Genomic DNA, 26,118 nt, shown 5'->3' with positions numbered 1-26,118 from the left:
TTCCGCCTTCTGCTCCCCCTGCTTGGTCTCTCTCTCTGACAAATAAGTAAATGAAATCCTTAAAGAAAACTGCAGATATCACAAAGCCAATAAAATTCAAATTTACAGCATAATGTGACTGCTGATGTGTTACCAGAACCCAGTTGTAGCTCTCATTATTAACAAGGTACTGACCTCCGCCACACAGGTTCTTTTGACTTTAGCCCATCTTTACTATTGTGTGCTGTGTGTCTTCTCATTTCCCTCACCACTTTTCTCAGTTTGAAATACTGCAGAATCTTTGACGGTATATTCAGATGCATCATCTCCTTATTATATATCTGTACTGCTTGTTGCCAACAAGATCATAAATGCAGACATAGGTGCTGAAATCAAGTAGCAGTGATACATTTGCTCCTAAAAATCTCTGGGTGTAGAGATTTTTAAGGAATCTCTACACCCAGCAAGGGCCTCTAACTTACAACCCCGAGATCATGAGTTGCATGCTCTACTGACTGAGCCAGCCAGGTGCCCCAAACCCTGTTTTAATAGATGTATTTGTTACTGAAGAGCAAGGAATGGAAATCTATTATAATGACCTTAAGAAGGTTAAAGTGAGGTGGTGAATGGCAGTACATATTTTAGCTTTTGTCTACTCTAAAGTGTTTTTATTTCATAAGTGTTTATAACCTTGTGGTTCTTTCTAGCCACACTTAAGAGCTTCTCATTCAAAGCAGGATTTCCTTCTCATTGTTACAGTGTCACAGTTTTTGTTACTAGGTGACATGGGTTATCCAACTCAGAAGGCCTAATTACTAACCAGTAGGTTCTATCTCTCTTCTCTTCCCCTTATTTCTTCTCTTTTCTTTTTTTAGCTTTTATTTTTAAGTAATCTGTACACCCAACATGGTGCTCTGATTTACAGTCTTGAGAGCAAGAGTTGTATGTTCCACTGGCTGAGCCAGCCAGGCGTCCCCTCCTTTCCCTTTATTTCTATGTAACCCAGACTTAAGCCACATCATGTCCATCAGCTGCACCTCACCCTCCTCCCTCCTTCGCCTCTGTCCTCTTTATTTTTTATTTCTGGTGATTTTGGGCTTACCTCATGGTCATCATTTATATTCTCCCTCAGTTCCACCATCCTAAATCACCACTTTTTTTTTTGTATTACCAGCCTGGACAGGCCTAATACAGATAAAAACAAATATATTGCCCCCAGACTGTCAGGTGGCAGAGGAAATCAGGTAACGGGTCTGTCAGGTTACTTCTGGTTGCAGATAACAGAAAACTCAGATTGGCTTAAGTAATTGAGGGAACGTATTGGCTTAATAACTGAAAAAGCCAGAGGTGGGTTGGGCTTCAAATGAAACATAACCCAGCTGCTTAACAATGGCACCGAACCTCCTTTTATCTTTCCAATTTCCTTTCCTCAAAGTTAGTTTCATCCTAAAGTTGTACCATTGTGAGGCCAGGCCCACTCAAGTCTCTAAGATGGCTTTTGTTGTGTACTAAACTGTGACCCACCCCCACCCCAATTCATATGTCGAAGTCCCAGCCCCCAGAGTGACTGTTTTTGGAGATAGGGCCTTTATGAAGGTAATAAAAGTTAAGTGAGGTCATCATGATGAGCCCCTAATCCAATAAAACTGTGTCCTTACAAGAAAGAACAAGATACCAGAGAGATTATCTCTGTCCACAGCATGCAAGAGGAAAGGCCATATGAGGACGCAGCTGTCTACAAGCCAGCAAGTGATACCTCACCAGAAACCAACTTTGATACCAGTACTGTGAGAAAATAAAATCTGGTTTCGGTCATATCTCCATGTCTCTACAGACTCAAATATCTCAAATCCATGAACTATTAATGGAGAGTGAGTGGTCAGGAGGCAACCAGTAAATGATTGCTAATTTGAGTTGCAATTTCAGATGGGCCAGTTAGCTGTTATTCCTTTACTCAAATGTCGTTAGTTTTCTTTTCCATTTTTTCCCTCTGTTTCTCCCTCAGGTTCCCTAGCTTGCAGTCTCTTACTTTATACAAGGATTATAACATTGGGAAAGGACTTACTGAGCAATCTTTCCTTCCACTACAAACTCACCTATTCTCACTCGTGAGAGGATGAGATTGTTCTAGACACCTTATGTGACTGACACATTTTTGGTGTCCCCTCCCTTCCTCCCACTTCTTAAAGCTTGTCAACAATCTATCTCTTTCCATTTTTTTTTTTAGATTTTATTTATTTATTTATTTGACAGACAGAGATCACAAGTAGGCAGAGAGAGAGAGGAGGAAGCAGGCTTCCTGCTGAGCAGAGAGCTCGATGGGGGCTCGATCCCAGGACCCTGAGACCATGACCTGAGCTGAAGGCAGAGGCTTAACCCACTGAGCCACCCAGGTGCCGCTTCCATTATTTTCATTCTATTTTTCAACATTGGGTTTTCTCTCTTCTACAAAGATGCTTAAGATCTTTGCAACTTAACAAATACTCTTCTTTGATCAGGCAACACCTCAAGATGTGCCCCAGCTTCTCTCTGTTCCTTTCTACTGCCCATGATAGTCCTTTACATTTACTACCTTCCCTACACTACCCCATTTACCTACTTACTCCTCAACTCTGCCTTCTGCTGGCACAGCCAGGTTTAAAACACTTTGATAAAGGTCAAAACCTATTATTTATTTTTAATTTCTCTTTTTTAGTATTCTTTAGTATTGATCACATAAGCTGGCTCCTCTTCTTCTACCTGTCTCTTAAGTGTTGTATTACCATGTGTTCCATCAGTCTCATTTTCTTTCTCAATCAGTTCATTGTGACTTCATCTACCACGTGTAAACCAGTGATTTGCCTCACAAATCGACATCCCTAACAGTGCCTGCCAGTTACCTAAATTCATCTCCAACTGTCTGTTGGCAATATCCACATAAATATATTGTGGGATCCTTAAAACTTGTCATGTGCAAAATGAACGTTCTGTCTTCTCTTCGCTACCACCATCCCACCATTACCTACCTTTTTTCTAAACTCTGTCTTGATTAGTCTCATCCTCTACCCAGCTACCAAAGCTAGAGATCTTGTTCCATATCCAAATACGTGGCTTCATCCTGTGTATTTGGCTTCATCCTACTTTCATATCTGATCATTTCAAAAGATTATTGATTCTGCTTCTAAAGTGTGTCTTGACTTAACTCCTTCCTCGATTCTCATTCTGTTGTCTTCTCTGGCTCCCATAATTTCTGACAGATTCTTGTTATTTGGAGCTCTCCTTTAATTAATTCTATATAGGAGTGGTTCTCAGTCAATCATGTACACCAGGATCACATGAAGATTTAAAAAGCTGTACTTCCACAGTCCCAGAGCTTTGATTTTCACTAGTCTGGTATAGGACCCCATGTTTTGTAGTATAAAACAATCATAACAATCTTTATAAAATACAGATCTAATCATGTGGCTCACCTGTTTAAAACTCTTCAGTTGTTGTCAGTGTTAGAAACTGCGTAGGGGTGTCTGAGTAGTATAGTCAGTTGAGCTTCCGACTCTTAGTTTTGGCTGGGGTCATGATCTCAGAGTCGTGGGATTGAGCCCCAGCTCAGGCCCTATGCTCACCATGGAGTCTACTTGAGACTCTGTCTCTCTCTTTCTCATCCTCTGCCGTTCCCTCCCATGTGCTCTCTCAATCTGTCTCTCAAGTAAATAAATAAATCTTTAAAAAGAGAGAGAGAAAGAAAGAGAAAGAGGAAAGAAGGAAGGGAGGGAAGGAGGGCGGGAGGGAGAGAGGGAGGTAAGGAGGGAGGAAAAGAAAGAAAGCCAGCCAGACTCCCTAGTCTGGTATAAAGATTCCTCATTATCTGGCTTTGGCATAAATTTCCAACCTTATAAATACCTCCCCATCCCCACCCTCACCTGCCCCTCAAATCATAAGCTGTAAGAATACAAAGTTAATTTTTTAATATAAACTTTTAATTTTAGAACAGTTTTAGCTTTATAGAAAAATTGTGAAAAGTGTATAACTACCATATACTCCATACTGAGTTTCCCCAACTATTAACATCTTACATTAGTATGGTCACAGTTAATGAACCAATATTGATATATTTCTGTTATCTGTTCACTAAAATACGTAGTTTACTCAGATTTCCTTAGTTTTCACATATCCTTTTTCTGTTCTAGGCTCTAAGGACACCACATTGCTTTTTTTTTTTTTTTTTTTTTTTGAAGATTTATTTATTTGAGAGAGAGAGAGAGGGAGAGAGAGCATGAGCATAGAAGGAAGGGGCAGAGGGAAAGGGAGAGAGAATCCCAAGCAGACTCCATGCTGAGCATGGAGCCTGATTGGGGGGAGGGTGCTCAATCCCAGAACCCTGAGATCACAACCTGAGCCGAAGGACACTCAGTTGACTGCACCACCCAGGTACCCCAACACCACATTGCATTTTAGTCATCATGTCTCCTTAAGTTCCTCTTGGCCCTGACAGTTTCCCAGATTAACTTGCTTTTTGATGACCTTGACAGTTTTGAGGAATACTGTTCAGTATTTTATAGAATGATCCTAAATTGGATTTTGTCTGATGTTTTTCTTATGATTAGACTGGGGTTATAGATTTGGGGGAGGAAGAAGAACACAGAGGCAAAGTGCCATTCTCATTATTTCAAGAATACATGCTGTCAACATGACATCCACCGTTGATGTTAACTTTGATCACCTGACTGAGTAGTGTTGGTCAAGTTTCTCCACTGCAGAGTCAAGTTTCCCCTCTTTCCTACTGTACTCTTTAGAAGGAAGTCACTATGTGTAGCACACACTTAAAGAATGAGAAGTTATGGTCCACCTCCTTGAGGGTGGAGTATCTACATAAATTATTTGGAATTCTTCTGCCTGGGAGATTGTCTCCTTTCCTGCACTTATTATTTATTCAATCATTTATATTCATATGGACATACAGATACTTTATTTTGGGGATCATAACCCAAAACTATTTTGTTGCTTAAAGTGTTTCAACTTTGGTCATTAGGAGCTCTTTCGATTGGCTCACATGTCCCTTTGATGTATCTCTGTCATTGTGGGGTTTTGAGTTTTGTTTGTTTTGTTTTGTTTTTGAGCACTTCCTTACTTTCTGGCACTAAATGATGCCATCTTGTATATATGAGGCTCATCTTGTATAATCCCTGCCCTAGGCCTAGCTAGCATCAGTCATTTCTCCAAAGACCCCCAGTTTCTTTTGTTGGAGAATGGTATTAGAAACCAAGATCTGGGTGCTTCATGTGCTTTTTGCTACTGGGGATGTGGTAGCTTCTAGGCCTTCTCATCCCGCAGAGTAGGGAACTATATGTTTGTGTACTAACTTGTGTATATACATATCTACAAATATTTCTCTGCCTGAGATGCCCTGGTTTTTGTCCTTATCTCTTTGAAATATTGCCACTCATTCTTCTAGACCCAGCACAGATTTTTGCCTGTACCAGGAAACCTTCCCTGGCCACTGCTAATAGACTTCAGTCACTCATTCCTCTGTGTTCTGATAGCACTTTATACCCACCTCTACCACACCTGTGTCAGGACTCTTTATTTGCATTTCATTCTGCTTCACTTGATGGTACTTTCTTGAAGGCAGAAACCAAATGGATTTGTCCCTGGATTCCCAGGACTTAACACTATTGTGTTATATATTGTATGTTAGAAATCCTCTTGGATGAAAAATAACAGAAAATCTAACCATGGTTAAAATATTTAAGGATTTTTCTTACCTACAACGAAGTCCAGAGGAAGGTGGTAACTGACATTGGTTTACCTGTTCATTGGTGCCATCAAGAATCAGACCCCTTTCCTCCTCTGCACGCTGCAGAGGAAGAACGCTTCTCTCCTCTGCGCACTGCATCCTGAGCTTAGATGCATTGCATCTAAGTTCAGGAAAGAGGTAGGGTGAGTTTGTGCCAGCAGGCTATCCTCTGGCCCCTTTCCCTCCATAGGGAAGAAAGACTTTAGCCCCTTAGCAGACTTTTTTCATCCAGAACTTGGTACCATGTCTCCTCCAACTGCAAGAGAAATTAGAAAATTGAGTTTTTAGGAAGACTAATCTTTTGAATGAGAACAAGATGTTGGAATAATCACAGATGCTCCAAGTAGTCACAAGACCACAAGGAAATCAGGGATCTGTTTCCTGTTGGATAAAAGACTTAAGGATCGACAGAGGACCAGTCCAAGAAGTCTCTTCAAGACAAGAGGGAAAAAATGAATGATCCCAGTGGGAGTAGTACCTGACCATTACAGGTAGAAAGCCCAGGTTCATCTGTTGAGGAATCTAACATACTCTGGCCACCCACTCTAAAATCTTAGAGAATTCTGTATTGCTCTGGAAACTTTCAGCTTGTCTTCTCATGTAGAAATCGTATTGTTCCTATTAGCTTAACTTTTTGTTCTTTGGCTCCTTTTCTAAGTATCATGCCTCCTATGGTTTTGCGGTCAAAATGTTTCCTGACAGTCCATGGTACAGTTTGCCTTGCTTTTTTGCAAGTTGTAACTAGTTGTAACTAGTAACATGGCTTCTACCTACCTAAATTCTATGTTCTTTTGAAATTAAGAAGATACAGTCATTTGGACACCTTTATTCACTAATTCTGTATTTCAGATTTTTTTTTTTTAAAGATTTTATTTATTTTTTGACAGAGAGAGAGATTACAAGTAGGCAGAGAGGTAGGCAGAGAGGAGGGGGAAGCAGGCTCCCTGCTGAGCAGAGAGTCTGATGCGGGACTTGATCCCAGGACCCTGAGATCATGACCTGAGCCGAAGGCAGCGGCTTAACCCACTGAGCCATCCAGGCGCCCCTGTATTTCAGATTTTTTATATCTAACAACTATTTATGATTTTAATCTTTTTATAATATTCCATTTTATAACAGGGCAGCCTTATTGACACATTAGTCCAAAACATGACTGGGTAAACCCTACGTACAGGTACATGTACCTCCTGCCATCTGGTATACCGAGAGATAGGGACCTTTGCAATGAACAGGAAAACAGAAGTCTCGTTAAGGGACAAACTACATTAATCTCATCCTTGTACATTTTTTTATTAGAATTTATAAGGACTGATAGCACATAAAGTATATATGTAACTTAGTACCCTTTCTCAGCCCACCAAATCTGATTAATGCCTCCAGAAGTTACTACAATGCACACAATCTTGAAATGCCAGGTGGATGAGTTAAAATAGATTTCATTCTGATCCAGCATCATGATTTGGGAAACAACTTCCAGAGTAATTTGAATGGTATGGATTGAGGCTGCTTTGAGATGGATTGACATGAAATCCATGAAAGAAATAACTTGTGAATCCCAGTAGCCTCTAGTAAGTACATGGTGTGGCCACCTTTAAGGGTGGTCGTGGTGAGCAAACACTGAGCATGAGCTTTCCATTTTGAAGCTGCAGAGTGACTGATGTCATAGTGTGATCAAAGTGCTCTGCAAATACTTATTGTAATTATTGTTTTTGTTCTGTTCTTGCTAATAGCCTTATTTATACCCTGAAATTATAATCATCCAAACAAAGATGAAAACAAGATGTATGAGTTTTCTGAGCTGTTTGCCTCACAGATGGTCACCCTTGGAGTTCTCCGAAATTGCTAGGGTTAATTGAAGCTTCAGTCTTCACTGCAGTGTAGTTGATACTTAAGTGTTTCTTACCTGTAGGCTCTCACTATCCAAAAACAGTACAACAATAGCACTTTAATTTGCTCTCATTAATGCTAGCCTCTCAGGTAATGTTATTGCAGTTTTATCTAGATGATGTTTGTTCCTCTGAATGAAACCTTTGTACCAGCTTCCCAGCTGAGAAGAAAAGCTAAACAGTTACAAAGAGAAAAACACAAATGTCTCACTAATTTATTTATTTAAAAGATGTTCAGAACCCAGGAAACATCAAAGGGGAGTTAAGTTTTAAATGGAGGGCAGGCATTTAGTGTGTGATTAACAGTGGTTTCTTTCCCTGAGATTTCACTGAGCTGAGACAACTGGGAATCATTCTTGGGGAGCCTAACAAATAGTTTTTGCTCAGAGCCAGCTGACTGCTCCAAGGATAATTGTTATAGACTCACACAAACAGCAGTACTGTTTGCTCTAGTTCTTTGGTGCTCTTCTAGCAGTATTGAGATGTAAAAAGGCAGTCATAGGATCAAGCTTAGATAGAAAGGAAGTAAGTCCTTCTTTGCCTCTACTCCTCAGCTGTGTAAAAGTAGAAGACCAGTATTAAAATGTTCCATTATGTGGGTGATGCAAGAGCACTTTGTCTGTATCTTGAGATTGGAATACTGGAAAAAGAATAACTATGCTTTCCTAAGTGTGGGCACTAGTGTCTCCCATTGGCATTGCTTGCTATTTAATTAAGGCCCAAGAGAAGAAACAGAACTGCAAAAGATGAAGGGGGTAAGGAGGGAGAAGGAATTCTGGGTCTCCTTAAATTAGTTACAACAAATTAACAACTTCAGTAAAGACTGGAGAATCAATGCTGTGATCCTTCTTGCATGTGTGGTGTACAAAAGTAGAAAGCAAATGGGTGAACTGTATGTGTGTATGTGAATAGCAAAGATGTAAAAAAAAATAATAATAATAATAATAAGGAAAAAGAGCCTGGACTCTCCAGTTAGACTGACTGGGTTCAAATTGAAGTGTCATCAGTTATGGATTGGGTGACCTTAAACATGTTCTTTTATGTCATCCTGTATGGACTTTTCCTCTATAATGTGGGTATAAAAGCAGTACCCCTTGATAGGGAAATAGAGGTTAAATAAGATAATACATGTAGGGGTCCCTGGGTGGCTCAGTCAGTTTAGTAGCTGCCTTCAGCTCAGGTCATGATCCCAGGGTCCTGGGACTGAGTCCCACATCGGGCTCTCTGCTAGGCAGGAACCTGCTTCTCCCTCTTCCTCTGCCTGCAGTTCTCCCTGCTTGTGCTCTCTCTTTCTGTCAAATAAATAAATAAAATCTTTTTTTTTTTTTTTAAGATAATACATGTAGAAAAAAATGAAACAAGATGGGATCGGGAGGGAGACAAACCATAAGAGACTCTTAATCTCACAAAACAGAGGTTTGCTGGGAGTAGGGAGGTAGGGGGAGGATGGTTGGATTATGGACATTTGAGAGGCTATGTGCTGTGGTGAGTGCTGTGAAGTGTATAAGCCTGACGATTCACAGACCTGTACCCCTGGGGCAAATAATACATTATATGTTAATTTAAAAAAAGATACATATATAAAAAAAAGGTAATACATGTAAAGTACTGAGAATAGGGCCTCACAGGGGCACCTCAGTGGCTCAGTCATTTAAGAATTGGACTCTTGATTTCAGCTCAGGTCATGATCTCAGGGTTGTGAGATCTAGCCCCATGTGGTGCTCCACACTGAACATGAAGCCTGCTTAGGACTCTCTCTCCCTCTCACCCTGCAGGTCCCCTCCCCCTCATGCTCTCTCGCTCTCTCTCAAAAAAAAAGAAGAAAAAGAAAAAAGAAATAGGGCCTCACACATGGCAAATACTTGACTTTTTTATTAATTGAGATTTACATGAAAGATAAACTGGGATTGGGCATTTACTTCCTTGAAGACTTTTTCAATTTTCAAAATTTAGTATGGAGTATTTCCTTCAACTGAAATTATCCTTTTTATGTAAAAAGTACTTAAAACTATTATTCTATAAAAATTAAATTTGCAGTTACTTAAGAAACAGTTTTTCATGTTCGTAACATGAAATATCCTTGTACATTACATATTCTGGTAGAATATGGTATAGTTTGTTGGTATGGTAAGACAGGTGAATCATTGTGAAAAGGGATCCATTTTTAGTAGAGAGTAAAGCATCTAGCCAAAATTTGGAGGTAGGATAGAGATCTCTTCTTCATAAGTCAGCCTATACCAAGGCTGCTGCTTTTGCTACACACAGTGTGGTAGCAATGATGAGCCCAGAAGAGTGGTATTAGAACTGTCTTCTCCTTGGCTTGTCATACTGTATGTGGAACCTGAGTCATTTTGTGTATTTGTGCTTTTCCGTGCATTCTAATATAAGTGCACACTTAGCTATATCTAAGCTGGCAGGAAGTCTGTCAGCATTTCTTGACATACTTCTGTATACTTATAAGTATAGTAATGTTATTGATAATGAAATTCTGTCACTCTGATATTTGTATGAGCTTCAGTTCCTTTTTGGATCTGTTCCTTTGTGATTTCTCTAGACAGTTAACTACTCATGACTGAGTCATGGCATTGAAATCTCAGAGGGCCTTTGCCCTAAAGGCCCATTCTGTTTCATTTTGACCCTAAAGTCATGCTCATTCTGTTTCATTTTGACCTTGACAGGACTTGATAGGAAGAACCACTCTGGGATGGTGAGCTGCAATTGGGAACCTATAGGCAAAGTAAGTAAAAGAAATACCATTTGATTATATGGACTAGAATTTGATATGGCAGAATTAGTTTGAGCTAAGTTAAATGAAGGATGAGGACCTCAGAAATCATCAGGTGCTTCCAGTAGTACATAAAAACTTTCTGAACACCAAACAAAGATTTGTGGAGATTTTTGTTACCTTTATTTTTCTCTGCTCCGAACTGGAGGAACTCAAATATCAGCCTTAGCAGTAAGCACACTAAAACATGCCTAGAAAATTCTTACCTATGTTTCTCCCTTTTAGATAGTCTCAAGTTTTGTTTCTGACAAACACTTGATAATTTGAAGCTAGAATGAGAAACACTAAGTCTGTTAGAAAAACTGCACTGTAACTATCTGGCTAATATTCAGACCTTTACTTCATACAAGTGTACTACTTACCCAGGTTATGTTGGCCTCATGAAACAGAATGATAAGTATTCTGTCCTCTATTTTCTGAAAGACTCAGTGTAAGATTAGTGTTATTTCTTCCCTAAGTATTTGACATTCACTAGTGAAGCCATAGAGGCTTGTAGTTTTCTTTGTAGGCAGATTTTTTGTTTATTTGGGGTTTATTGTGGTAAAATACACCTAAGATTTACCATTTTTATCTTTTGCAAATATACAGTCCAGTGGCATTAAGTATATTCACATTGTTGTGTAAGTATCACAACTATCCATCTGTAGAACTTCTTATTTTCCCCAACTGAAGTCCTATACCCATTAAACATTTAATTCCCTCATGGCAGCCTACCACCATTCTACTCTCTGCCTCTATGAATTTTTGCCTACTCTAGGAACTTCATAGAGGAGGAATGATACAACATTTCTCCTTTTATGATAATTGGCTTATTTCACTTAGCATAATATCTTCAAGGCTCATCCATGTTACAGCATGTATCAGAATTACCTTCTTTTTAAAGGCTAAATAATACTCCATTTTATGTATATGTCATTTTGTTTATCTGTTCATCTTTTGGTGGACACTCAGCTTGTTTCTACCATTTGTCAGTTGTGAATAATGTTGCTATAAACATGGTATACAAATATCTCTTCAAGTCCCTGTTTTCACTTACTTTGGGTATATATCCAGAAGTAGAATTGCTGGATCACATGGTAATTCCATGTTTAATATTTCGAGGAATTGCTGTACTGTTTCCCACAGCATCTAGCATCTGCACCATTTTACTTTCCATCCAGCAACACACGAAGGTTCTGCTCCACATCCTCACAAATACATTTTTTTTAAAATAATAGCCATCCTAATGGGCATGATGTTTGTTTTGCTTTTAATTACAAATTTAATTCATTTAGTACATTTGGGGCTATTTAAATTTTTTTTTCTTGTGCTGTTTTGGTAAGTAATTATTGGTAAATTGTGGTTTTGATGGCATTTATTCCATCTATAAATGGAATAAAATTTTTCATAATACCTACTTATTAGCTTTCAATGTCTGTAGGGTCTGTGGTGATGTCCTCTCTTTTATTCCTGTTATTAGAAATCTGTGTTTTCTGAAACACAAGTGCTTGAGATCAGTCTTGCCAGAGGCTTACTAGTTTTATTAAAGAGTCAGCTTTGACTCTGATTTTCCCTGTTTTATCCACTTTCTGTTTCATTGATTTCTGCGTTTAGTTTCTGTTACTTCCTTCTTTCTACTTACTTTGTATCCTATTTACTGTCTTTCTAGTTTTTTAAGATTGAAACTGGATCATAGATTTGAGATCTCTCTTTCTTTCTAATAGAAACGTTTAAAACTATCAATTTCCCTCTAAACATTGCTCCAGCTGCATCCCATAAATTTTGATGTTTTAAGATTGCATTGTTATTTCAGTGTATTTTCTAATTTACCTTAAGACTTACTAACTCATGTAAATCTGACATATAGGTTATTTAGAAGTGTGTTGCTTGGGGCACCTGGATGCCTCAGTTGGTTGGGCATCTGCCTTTGGCTTAGGTCATGATCCCAGGGTCCTGGGATCCAGCCCCACATAGGGCTCTCTGTTCAGTGGAGAGCCTGCTTCTCCCTCTCCTCCCTGCTCTTGCTCTTTTTCACTTTCTCTTTCTCTCTCAAATAAATAAAATATATTTTTTTAAAGTGTGAAGCTTAATTTCCAAATATTTGGGAACTTTCTAGATATCTTATTATTATTTAAAGTTTGAATAAAAAAGCAAGAGCCAACATTATGCTCCTATAAGAGAAGCACTTTATTTGTGTATATTTTTTAAGAGAAGCACTTTAAATGTAAACACATAAATGCAGTTAAAATATATATGTAACATATAAAACACTACATAAGACAGTTATGTTAATATCAGACAAAGTAGACTTGAAGAAAATAGGTATTATCAGAGATAAGGAGGAATATTTATTAATGAATCAGTTCATTAAAAATATTAACACTAAATATTGTTATGGCCAGAAAGCATACTCTGTAGGATTTTAGTACTGTGGAATTTACTGAGACTTGTCTTACAGCCCTGTATGTATGGTGTGCCTTGGCAAATGTTTCACGTTCACTTGAAAAAGATGGGCATTTGGCTATTACTAGATATAGTGTTCTTTCTGTATGTCATTTAGGTCAAGTTGATAATGTTTAATTCTTCCATATCCTAATTGATTTTTTCTATTGTTTTCTTAATGTTCTATTTATTACTGAGAGAGAGGTATTAAAATCTCCAAGAATAACTGTGAATTTACTAATTTCTCCTTTTAAAAAGTTCTGTCCAATTTTGCTTCATATATTTTGAAGCTCTTTTATTATGTACATGCACATTTAGGATTTTATATCTTGACAGATTGGCTCATCATTACTAAATGTCCCCTTTTATCTCTGTAACAGTCTTTTTGTTGTTTTTTTTTAAGTCTACTTTGTTATTAAATAACAAAAATTCAACTGGATAAATTTTTTTTTTTAAAGATTTTACTTATTTATTTGACAGAGAGCAAGACAGTGAGAGAGGGAACACAAGCAGGGGCCGTGGGAGAGGGAGAAACAGACTTCCTGCTGAGCGGGGAGCTCAATAAGGGGGCTCAGGATCATGACCTGAGCTGAAGGCAGATGCTTAACAACTGAGCCACCAGGCGCCCCTGAGTAAATTTTAGATTTACTTAGATTTACAAAGATTTAGTTGGCTTTATTAACCAGTTCACAAATTGGGCAGTATTCCTTCTAGCACGCAGAGAGGAGTTCCAAAGGACTGCAGAAAGGAAAAGGTTTTTAAAGGTAAAGAGGGGCTGGAAACAAGGAAATTATTAGCAAAGAATCCAATGTTTTAGGCAACACTGCCTTCCGAAGGGGAACTGAAGGGGGGTCTCCCAATTAAGTCCCTAGTGCTGACCAGGAAATTCTCGCGTTGACTGGTAAAAGGTTACATTTCTGAGGGGTTAAAACTGCAGTTATGTTAGGTATTAATTCTTGTTTTACTGACTTGGGGCCTTAATTAAGTGAAGCCATTTTGGGCCTGTGGTTTTGTTTTTACCATTATTAATATAGCTCCACTGGTTTTCTCATGCAGTGTTCATATAGTATCTGTCTTTATTTTAATATATTTGTAAATTCATATTTAAAGTGCTTCTCTTATAGACAGTTTATGGTTGGGTCTTGACTTTTCATACAAATTGATAATCTATGTCTTTTAATTGGACTCCATTCACATTTAATGTAATTATTAATATAGTTGGGCTTAAATATCCCATCCTAGTATTTGTTTTCTTACTCTCCTTTTTTGGTTTTAGTTCCTCTGTGCTTCCTTTCCTGCCTTCTTTTGGGTGATTGGAATATTTTTAGTTACACTTGTTTTATTTCAAATAAAAATACTGCTTCTTCATACAGTTTCATTATGCAGATAATATCTTAGTCAAACTGCAGTTCAAGTTAGGGTATGCCAAAAGAGTTCAGAGAGGGTACATAAAGAGAGTGGAACAATCTGGTGGTAGAAATCAACTTTCTCTACCAGAATTCTTTTTGGGGTTGACCCTGCCCATCTTTTCTTTTCCCATCACAAAATGGAACCACGAACTAGTAGGCATTCAGCTAACATGATAGTCATGACATTTCATTTGCTTCCACCAAAGAGCCTTCATTTAGCAGAGAAGGAAAAACAAACAAGAAACAGGAGATCTGCACCAGCTATTGAGTGTTTCGTTTCTTCTCATACACTTTTTGAATCATTGTTACTGGTGTAACTGGATTGCTGCTGATACACTGTCATACTTTCCTGGCACTGCCTTCTTCCACATTGTAAGGATCTTGGGAGCCACCCTGAAAATATGAATATTTTCATATAGTTTCCTTCTAATTAAATTTGTCAGACAGTGGGGCACCTGGGTGGCTCAGTGGGTTAAACCTCTGCCTTTGGCTCAGGTCGTGATCTCAGGGTCCTGGGATCGAGCCCCACATTGGACTCTCTGCTCAGCGGGGAGCCTGCTTACCACCACCACACTGCCTGCCTCTCTGCCTACTTGTGATCTCTGTCAAATAAATAAATAAAATCTTTTAAAAAAAAACACCAAAAACTAAATTTATGTCAGACAAGTATCAGTTTTATATTATCAATCAATTAATTCACAAGCAACTTTAGAGGCTTGCAATTTAGTTGAGAAGACATTTATATAATAAAATTATATTTAAAATATTTAAAATTTTATTATGTGTTTTTCTGTATTGTGTTTATTATATAAATATCATTTTTATATAATAAAAAAGACAAAGAACAATGCAAGGCTGTGTGTGACTGTTACAGATAATAAATAAAGTAAGGTGTTTTTGTAGTTAATTAGAAAAACAGCAGCCCATCAAGATTCTTCATCATTTCTAGTGAGAGAAACTCATATCTTCTTTTCCCCTTTCTATTCTCTATATAGATGAATATAGATAAGTATCACATGATTATTTGAAGATTAAAATTTCATTTTGATTTGGCTTTTCTGGGTGGAAAACATTTACCTCATTTTACACTTTTGAGCATGAATTGTCTCTCTTTCTAGGTATAATCAGTTTCTACTCTTAAGCATACAGATTTTATGAATAATATTCAGTGCAGAAAGAGCTCTAAAAATAACTGTGCAGGTAGGGTTTTGTTGTAGTCTTACATGGAGCACAGGCAGGAGATAAGAACAAAGGCACATCAGAGGAAATGTAGTGGTGGGCAGAGCATTTCATCTCATTTGCCTCCACCAAAGAGCTTGCATTTAGCAGAGAAAGAAAAACAAAACAAACAGGAGATCTGCACTAGCTATTGAGTGTTTCGTTTCTCATCACTGCTAGTCACATTTGAATGGAACCATTACGTTCTTTTTGGTGTATAACTAAGCCCTTTTTTTCCTCAAAAAGGAAAATCTTGAATTTTGTGTTTGAAAACACAATGAGATGTTTTTTACATTCTGCAGTTCATTTTGGAAATCACCATCTTAAAACCCATTGCTTTTCAGTAAGTTGGTAAAGGATGTACAATACATGTCATTTTTACACAGAATAGTCCCTTAGGTAGTCTCTAGTGTGTATAAGATATACACACCTTTTAGCATCTGTTTTTACCAGGCAGCTTACAGCATTAGGCTCAATGTTGCCAATGAACAACCGAGTGGGATGAAATGCTGAGCACTCTTACAATGGATTTTTATTTAAAAAAAAAAAAAAAAGGTAAGCTCTTCAGAGCTTCTTTTTGATACTTTTCCATAAAGATTGTAAGCCAACATATTTGTCAGTACATAATTAAGGCAACATTCTCTATAAATGTTCAAGTTCTTCCAAAAGTGGGGATGGACTTGACTTGCCAATTGATGATTCTCTTCTTGAGCTAGGAGTGTATATTTTTTTGTACAGGAAATCTATTCTTACAAATGTATTACTAACTATTCTTAAAAATATATGTATACAGGGTTGTTAGAATTAAGAATCACTGGGAGTAGGGGTGCCTGGGAGGCTCAGTCATTAAGCGTCTGCCTTTGGCTCAGGTCATGATCCCAGGGTCCTGGGATAGAGCCCCTCCTCGGGCTCCCTGCTCAGCAAGAAGCCTGCTTCTCCCTCTTGCTCTCCCCTGGTTTGTGTTCCCTCTCTTGATATCTCTCTCTGTCAAATAAATAAATAAAATCTTTTAAAAAAATTGCTGGGATCATATCTTCAGTATTTACTTATTATTTGACTAAATTTCATACTATTCAGCTCAGCTCAGAGAAGATTTAATAGGTTTGTTTTCTTATTCTGCTACTACTGTACTTGGGCTTTTGGTCTAGTGGTCATAAAATATTCCCAAGAAATATGTTCCCTTAGGATCCCCAAGCCAAAATAATAAAATCACTTAAATTAAACTTTTAAGACACAAAATTCAGATTCTAGGCTGACATGCTTTGGCTGTGTGCTAAAAATCAAATGAACAAATACCAAACAAAGCAAAGCTGGCCAAGGCTGTGACTTTTGAAGAATGTCAACCAATGGTACACACTCTAAATATTCTTTTTCCTTCTCTTGGCCTGAAAATACTTTAGGACAGAAGCTATCATGCCCACTTTTCATTTAAAAATGTTTAGTTTTCATGTCTTTTCTCAGGTTGTAAGCCTTTTGGACCATTTTTTGTCTATTAGATAAATAATACACTGTATAATGCATACTGACTAATTAATCATTTGTAACTTCCCAGGTACTGATTACGATGAATGTGATTTGGAGAAATTCTGTTTCCTGTCTAAGGATAAAAAAGGTGGCACATAGATACCAAAGTGGTAATCACCCAGTGGTCCCTCTGGGATCAAGGATTTTAACTGACCCAGCCAAAGTTTTTGAACACAACATGTGGTGAGTTATCTTTTGACATCTGACGTTATAGATAGATAGATAGATAGATAGATAGATAAAACATTGGTATATTTTCTTTCTTTTCTTTTTTTTTTTTAAGATTTTATTTATTGGTTTTACCGAGAGAGAGTGAGAGAGAGATAGAAAGCACGAGTGTGGGAAGGGGCAGAGGGAGGAGAAGCAGACTCCTTGCTGAGCAGGAAGCTTGATGTGGGGCTCCATCCCAGGGTCCTGGGATCAAGACCTGAGCCAAACACAGATACTTAATCTATTGAGCCACCCGGGCTCCCCAGCAGTGGTGTATTTTCACTTAAAGCCAAGAAAAGATTTTTAAACTTGATCAGTGTTGTTGAGGTCTGAAAGGCAGGGTAACAGATCCTAACTTAACTGTTGCCAATTCTGAATTTCTTTGCAAATAGAATTGATAAAATGACACTTCCCAAGTGCTTTCCTCAGCTTTGGGGTTCTTGCAGACCCTCCCTGCTCACCTCTGGTCCTGATTTGCTAGAATATTGTGGGAAGCGAGGCTCTTTTCTAGGTAGAGCCCTCCTCCTGCCCTGCAGGCCCTTCCACCTTTACAAGTACTTGTCCATCAGCAAATGTGTATTCTGTACCTGCACACCTGCGCTTACTGAGACCAAGGGAAACACACTGGTTTGACCCTACTCCGTGCTTTCAGGAAATCTGTCCTCTATTTGGAAAGGTAGACAATTATAGGAAAAATGGATAATTAGCAATACAGGGCAGCAAATTGTAAGGGACCAATGTGTTCTTATAAGGCATATACAGTGTTTGTCTTATAAGAACAACTCAACTGTGCAAAAACACTTCTGTTTTGACATAGGAGGATTTCTTTTTTTTCTTTTTTCAGTTTCCACTTTATTGACATATAATGATATGTAAAGGAAGACTTCTTTAAGTGGAGAAATTGAGATCAGAATAAATTATTCTGTAATACAGAATATAGTACACAGTACAGTGCCTGACACACAAATATTTGTGAAGTAATGACTTCGATAGTTAAGGCTGGAATAAGGGCATTCTTGGTGGGTAGAAAGTCATAAAATGTAGAGATAAAGATGTATGAGGCATATGCAGAAGACCGTGAACAGGATATTGCCTAAAATAAAGACTGTCCTAGGAGATTTATAAATGATAAAGTATTGGAATGATATAGGCCAGTTATGGGAGTCGGGGGTGGGGGGCAAGAGTGCATGAATTCTTGAATTCACTGCTGAAGTGGAAGACATTACAGAAGCCCCTGAAGAGACATGACATTATACATGGGCTATTAAGTACTGCGTATGTATTTGGTTAACATTATGCTAACTAGACAGATCAACAGGTAGAACTAGAAGCAGAGAAGTGCCAATGAGAGAGATTTTGAAGGAAGAATGAATAGAACTTGATGCTTTTGTAGAGTAAAGGAAAACAAAATATTTGGCTATAAAGTTTTGATCCTCGGTGACTAATAGAAACTTATTAATTAGTCCCACATTATACGATATGTTGCCACTAGCCAGAGGTGGTTATTAAGCACTTGAAACCTGAGTAGTCTGAATTGAGATATGGTGTAACATTTTAAAGACTTAGCCCCATCTTCTTGGAAACCTCTGTATCATGAGAGCCAAGTGGAGGAAGAAGCAAATGTGCAGACCGAACTGTAAAAGAAGAAAGGTGAGGCAGAGGTTCAAGTAAACCACTAGCCTGTGCACCCATGGAAGCCACAGGAGCAGAAATAAGGAAAGCCAAAGCCAGGGACACTGGTACAAATTGTTGAACTGCATATCTACTTTCTAGAACATCCATCACCATCTGATCTCAAGGACCTCTTTTGAGAGACCCATCTTGCTTATACCAAAACATACCCTTTTGGTCTTTTGTCCTGGACCTGTGACTTTAAAGACTAATTCTGTTTTCATTTGTGGCTGAATATAACACATGTACGATAAATCATCTCTTCTGTCTTAGCTGAAGGAAAAAAACAGTACAAAAAGAAAAGGTAAAATATATCATTAACATTTTTTATACTGACTTGCATGTTGATATTATTTTGGAAATACTGAATTAAAATATGTTATTAAAATTTCATTTCTTTTAGCATTTTTAAACATGGATACTAGAAAATCTTAAATTACATCTGTGGCTGACATTGTACTTTCTCAGACAGTTCCTGAATTAAACTACTTTGCCTGCCATCACCAGTATGGACAGTTAACAGTAGGTTGGTTGTGAGATCATTGCTAGGCAGTTAAACCTCCGCAGGAACTTCTGGTCCTAGACAAGCTATTCGTCTACCAATTTTTTATTCTTCATTAGAGTCTAGTGAGTTAGCTGTCTGTGTTCTCTTTTTCTATCTGCTACCACCAACTTTTTTGTTTAAGGTTCCTGCCTATCCATTTAAGTTCTGTTTTGTCATAGGCTCTGAGGGAAGCAAGGGTCCTCTGGGTCAATGCCCCTCAAGCACTGTGGGCTAGCTTTGGGATGCTGCACAAGAGTCCCTTGGGCTAGAGGTATGGCCTAGGAATTCGTAATTTGAAAAAGCTCTTTTAGTAATTCTGTTGAGCCGTCAAGTTTAGGACTCTTTGATTCAGTCCAGTGGTTTTCAAACTTTTCTTTAGCAGTAGAATTTTTTTCCAAGTGAAGTCCTAACGTGGAATCCCAATATTGTGGATTGGGATCTTAATGAAGCATGTATAGAGGCCTGGGGCATCAACAGCTCCACCTCCCATATCTCCCCTCACCCCCTCAGTGTAGCAGCTTCAAGGATATTTGGGTTCTGTTGATCAAAGTTTGAAAAACCTTGATCTAGTCTCAATAGCTATACTCCTCCACAGCATACCCCCTTAAAGGGTATACAGCCTGTGCCAGGATACTTGTAGTGGACCCTCTCCAGAAGCAGATTCATACCATAATAATAAAATAATTTCCTCCAAACGAAGAGGAGAGTATTTGCCTCCTATCATCTCCTTAGGCACCTATTGTTGTGTTGTTTTAGTTTTTGTTTTTTAGGGGGTTTTGGGGGTCTTGTTTGTTTTTCTTTAAAAAGAAGATTTGTAAGTTAAACTGAAAACCAGAAGACTGGTTGACTTTTCCCTTCCTTCAAGTCCAGAGTTCTGTCCAAAAGTTCTGACCCTTATTTTCTCCTTTGTATTTAATAGTAATGTTTCCTCTCTTGTTGAATTTTGATTTTAAAAAGATGTTTCTAGAAAACTACTGTACCTGTCAGTTTTCTCTCAGAGATGTAGAAATGTCTACAACTTATTTTTCCGTTTAGCCTCTAGTTTAGTTAGTACTATTTATATATGACCCTCTTTTTAATAAAAAATGTTTTTGAGGAAAAAATTAAGATACCCATTTTTTATTCAGTTTCTAATATCTTGAGAAAGAGTTGCCTCCAGATTCTGTATATTTGTGTTACCAGTATTTACATCTCCCTGTAGTCTTATTTTTTAATAATTTAGCAAAGTGAATTTCACATAGCATAAAAGTAACTTTTAAAGCGAACAGTTCAGTGGCATTAATTACATTCATGATTTTATGCAACTAGCACCTCTCTCTTGTTCCAAAACATTTCTGTCAATCCCACGTAAAGTTCTTTACCCATTAAGTGGTTTATCTTCATACTCCCTTTCCCCAGCCCCTGGCAATCACCAGTCTGTGTTCTAGCTCCATGGATTCACCTCGTCCGGATATTTCATGTAAAAGGGATCATACAATATGTGATCTTTTGTGTGTGGCTTCTTCACTTAGCGTAATGTCTTGGAGGTTCATCCACATTGTGGCATGTGTCACTGCTTCATTTCTTTTTATGACTGAATAGTATCCCATTGTATGTATATACCACAACTGGTTTATCCATTTATCCACTGATGAACATTTGGGCTATTTCCACCTTTTGGCTCTTGTAAATAGAGCTGCTGTGAACATGCATGTTCATGTACTTGTTTGAGTCCTTGTTTTCAGTTCTTTGAGGTATATACCTGGGAGTGGAATTTCAGGGTCATATGATAAATCTGTGTTAACTTTTTGAGGGATTGCCAAGCTGTTTTCCACAGTGACCAAAACATTCTACATTCTGCTTTAAGTCTTTTGATTATACTTTGCAAAGTTTTTAATTTGGGGGGGAGTGGGGTGGGCAGGGTTCTAACTATTTCGAGCAAATTCTAGTTACTTGGAAAAATCATTCCTTATTTCACACTGTTCTTGGTTTAAGTGTTTAGTAATTTTTCAGAAGATCTCTGAAATTTATAAGGAAGTAATAAACACATATAATTGTATGACCGAATCAGCTAGGCCAGTGGCTTTCAAGCATTTTAGCATGAGCCACAGTAAGAAGTACAGTTTATATCATGGACCAGTACATGTACACATAACGTATGCACATATATGAAACAGGAACAAAAGCTTCTTTTACGGTTTTACCATGTGAGACATGCACTAATAGTTTCCATTTGTTCTTTTCTACTCCATTTCTGTTTCTTTCTCATTTTAAGAATTGGTTAGATTAATGAAATTGACTTCATGACTTACTAAAAGGATCGTGACCTATAGTTTAAAAAATACTGAGCTAAACCATTCTCTATAGATCCAAGATAGGACTTGTATGCTGCAGCATAACCTCCTATTATATAACCCATTTAAATATTAGTTTACAGAATTCCAATAGAGTTTAGTTACCAAGATATCTTTCTTATTATATGGTCTGAATTTTCCTTATATATGTATTATCTGAATTTTCCTTATATAGTATTATGTGATTCCTCTTATCTTGTTTCATATATAGTTCTTGAATACAGTTAATAAGTAATTTCTTTATCTGTCTCTGTTATAACATTTGTCATGAGTAGTAGTCTGGATGTTGAGAGCACAGACTGACTGGTTGTCTGACTAGTTGGGAAGTTAATCTGTCCCTTGGTTTCTACATCTTTATTTTTATTTATTTATTTTTTGAAAGATTTATTTTATTTATCAGAGAGAGCACAAAACTGGAGGAGAAGCAGGCAGAGAGAGAAGCAGACTCCTTGCTGAGCAAGGAACCTGATGCAGGACTTGATCCCAGGAGCCTGGGGTCATGACCTGAGCCGATGGCAGATGCTCAACCAACTGAGCCACCCAAGTGTCCTGGTTTCTACATCTTTAAAATGGGATAATAATAGTATTATCTACCTCAAAGCGTTACTGTAATGATTAAATTAATATATATAATATAAAATGTATGCACATAGTAAATAAGCAACACATAAGAATTAGTTATCATATATTATCATTTCCAACATGTACTTAAGTTACTTATTATGTATCTGTTTTATTGTCATTATTGGATTGTATGATCCTTGAGAGTCAGTAGTTTATATCTGTTTCATAGCACATTCCCCATATAATACCCACCCAATAAGTATATTTGAATGAGTGAATGAATATTTACTAGAAGTGTACGGCTAAACCAAGAGTTAATATAATGGCTAAATATGGGCTTCAGAATCCAAATAATGTGAATATAGATCCTGACTCTGTCCCTTTCCAGCTATGTGAACTTGAGCAAGTTCCTTCATGGGTATTATGAGTATTAAAGGCAATAAATGTTTAGGACTCTTAGTCATAGTACGTGTTCACTGAAATAAGTGTTCTTGTTATTATTAGATGGAGAATTGAAATATATACCAATGAATAAATAAATAGTATAGAGTATGCAAGGTCATACAGTGAAGGAGGTGAAGAACATAGGAATGAGCTTTAGAACAGGAAAAGATTTCTGAGATGAGGTTGTAAGAAAAGTTAGTAAAACTTCATAGAGTGTGGGATTTAACCTGGAATCTAAAGGATGAGGAGTATTTGAATAGTGAAGACTGTTCTAGACAAGTGGTAGCATGAGCATTTGAGAATACACGAGATATATTCCAAAGCAAGCACATGGACCAGCCCAATTGAAAGAGAGGTTTCTTATTTGGAAAGTGGATAAGTGATGTGACAAAAGAACTATTTTAGGAAAACTAATCACTCTCTGTTGTTCAGGATACTTAGAACTAACCATAATTGAACATGAAGTGGTATCTTTTATCTCCAGCATGTTTTGTATATTGACATATACCCATCACTAGGTTAAATTCCATGGAGGACTTAAGAGAGGAAATGATTACTGCTCCAAAGGAACTCCAGCTCATTTTACTAAGAAGCCTGAATCCTCCAGATACAGAAGATGGGATGAATCTGAAAGACAAAGTGTTCCTTCTCCAAGAAAAGGAATGAGAAGTAGTAAAAACAAGCAAGAACTATACCAACAGCAACCACAAAAGTCCATAAACATGGAAAATTACTATCAAGGCAAGAAATTGTAGATTCATGTGTGGCTCAGAGTGGCTCCCCTAACCTCATCTTCATCTCTCAGAAGCAGTACCAGGAAAAGGGGGTCAGCCGACATATCATTACTAATACTCATTAGCAGCCTAGGCAAAGGTTGAGAAAGAACCTGTTGGGAGCTATGAACCCTTGAAAATAAATGGCTTGCCTGTGGCAGCAGAATTTAAGGTCTCAGCAGAGCAAGAAAAGTCCTGAGGTTCCCCATTTTCTAATGTTCTTGCTGAATTGAGAGAACTATCTCAAGCCTAAGGAATAGGAGTAGGACACATCTTAACTAGATAAGTGAAACCAAACATAGGACTTAATGAATCTTTTTTTTTTTTTAAGATTTTATTTATTTGACACAGAGAGAAAGATCACAAGTAGGCAGAGAGGCAGATGGTGGGGAGGGGGGGAAGCAGGCTCCCTGCTGAGCAGAGACTCCCGATGTGGGGCTCGATCCCAGGACCCTGAGACCAAGACCAGAGCTAAAGGCAGAGGCTTTAACCCTCTGAGCCACCCAGGTGTCCCCAACTTAAATGATTCTTTAAAAAAAGGAGAGAGAGAGAGAGAGAGAGAGAAAGGAAGGAAAGAAGGGAAGTGGGAAGAGGAAAAGAGCAGATTCAGACCTTTATAAAGGTCTTTATAAAGGTTGTCCACTACCCCGTGGAATCTTCCTTTCTCTTCCACCCTCAGATTATAGGAGAGTGGAGGGGCGCCTGGGTAGCTCTGTCAGTTATGTGTCTGACGTTGGGTCAGGTCAAGATCTCAGAGCCCCGGGATGGGCCTGCGTGGGGCTTCCACTCAATGAGAAGTCTGTTTGTTCCTCTGCCCCTCCCATCTCTTGTGCTCTCTCTCTCTCAAATAAATAAAATCTTTAAAAAAAAAAAAAAGAATATAGGAAAGTGACGAAAATACATAATACTGAGCCTTCAAATTAGAGTTTACACTGAAAGATAAACAGGTCTCTGAGAAAAGTTGCGTGTCAAGAAAATTTATCCGCAGAAAAACAAAAGGAAAGAAGGAAGGAGGGAGAAAGAACATAGCATGCATTATAGATTAGTTTGCATTTTCCAATATTTTGTATAGAGGGAATCACAATATGTATTCTCTTTTTTTCCTCTGGCCTCTTTCACTAAGTGTAATTATTTTGAGATTTATCCATGTTGTTGCATGTATCAATAATTTGCTCATTTTTATTGTTAATATAAAACTCTTGAGAATATCTAAAAAGCTCTCAAAATTTAGTAAACCAACAGCCCAGTAAAAATGGGCAAAGTACTTGAACAGACGTCACCAAAGAAGATACACAGGTAATAAGCACATGAAAGGATAATCAACATCATTAGTCATGAGGGAAGTGCAAATTAAAGTCACAGTGAAATACTACTACAAACTTATTTAGAATAGCTAAAATGCAAAATACTGTACTGAGTGTTGGAGAGGAGGTAGAAGAACTGGAACTTTCATACGCTACTGATGGGAATGTAAAATGGTATAACCATGTTGGAAAACAGCTTGGCAGTTTCTTAAAAAAATTAAACATAAGCATGTAATATGATTCAGCCATTCTGTTCCTGGATATTTACCCAAGAGAAAAGAAAACATATGTCCATACAAATATTTATACATGATTATTTATAGCAACTTTATTTTTAATAGCCAAATTTGGAAACAACCCAAATGCCCATGAACAAGTAAATGGACTATCTATATTACGGAATACTACTCAGTAATACAAAGAAGTGAGCTATTGATAAATACAACAATATGGATGAATTTTAAAATATGCTGAGTGAAAGAAATTAAAAATAAAGAGTATATGTTACACTCTTAGTACTATATTAGATAATGCAAACTAAAAATAGAGACAGGAAGCAGGTCAGTGGTTGTCAGTGGAGTTGGGGGGTAGTGATAAGAAAGGAGAGACTGGAGGGTGCCTGGGTGGCTCAGTCGTTAAGTATCTGCCTTTGGCTCAGGTCATGATCCCAGAGTCCTCGGATTGAGCCCCACATAGGGCTCCCTCCCTGCTGCTGCTTCTCCCTCTGCTTGCTCCTCTGCCTGCTTGTACTTTCTCTCTCTGTCAAATAAATAAATAATATCTTAAAAAAAGGGGGGGGACTAGAAAGGAGGAATTACAAAGGTATACGCAGAAAGTTTTGAGGGTGATGGATATATTCATTATCTTGGTTGTGATGATGGTTTCATGAGTGTCTACATATGTCAGAACTTACCAAATTGTGTACTTTAAATATGTCCAGTTTACTGTATGTCATTTATACCTCAATAAAACCATGAAAAATATGGTTACATGCATACATTTGAAAATAATGTACAGTTAATAAAAATAAGAGAGATCCGTGTATATTGATATTAAGAGATGGCCATAACATGTCATTAAACCAAAAGAGCAAGTTGCAGCAAACTATCTTTAGTATGCCTTATTTTTAAGGAATTCTTGTACACATGCTACATGTGTATACAAATCTTTGTTTTTATATGCATGGAGAAAAGTTTGAAAATGTCCACATCATCTTGATAAGTGTTTATCTTAGGAATGGGCAAGAGCATGAGAGAAAGTAGGGACTAAACTTTATATTTTAT

At 37.7% G+C, this 26,118-nt stretch overlaps 1 protein-coding gene across 3 annotated transcripts in view; it reads left to right on the top strand.

Annotated features, from left to right (window-relative positions):
- Positions 1-26,118, top strand: part of METTL8 (methyltransferase 8, methylcytidine) — an 84,143-nt gene that overhangs the window by 19,383 nt on the left and 38,642 nt on the right. For 2 of the 3 annotated variants that reach the window (XR_006820276.1, XM_046018896.1), the window contains exons 2-3: positions 10,314-10,372; positions 17,021-17,175. The exons of the other annotated variant lie outside the window; for it this stretch is intronic. Coding sequence is in view for 1 of the 2 variants with exons in the window: in XM_046018896.1 (XP_045874852.1) it covers positions 10,340-10,372; positions 17,021-17,175 (188 nt within the window). In the remaining variant the exon portion in view is untranslated. The remainder of the gene's footprint in view (positions 1-10,313; positions 10,373-17,020; positions 17,176-26,118) is intronic. 3 annotated transcript variants of the gene reach the window in all.

This window comes from Meles meles, chromosome 9 (assembly GCF_922984935.1).
Source record: "Meles meles chromosome 9, mMelMel3.1 paternal haplotype, whole genome shotgun sequence".
Taxonomy (NCBI): domain Eukaryota; kingdom Metazoa; phylum Chordata; class Mammalia; order Carnivora; family Mustelidae; genus Meles; species Meles meles.
The sequence above is the reverse complement of the archived record's forward strand: the minus strand, read 5'-3'. Positions and strand labels throughout refer to the sequence as shown.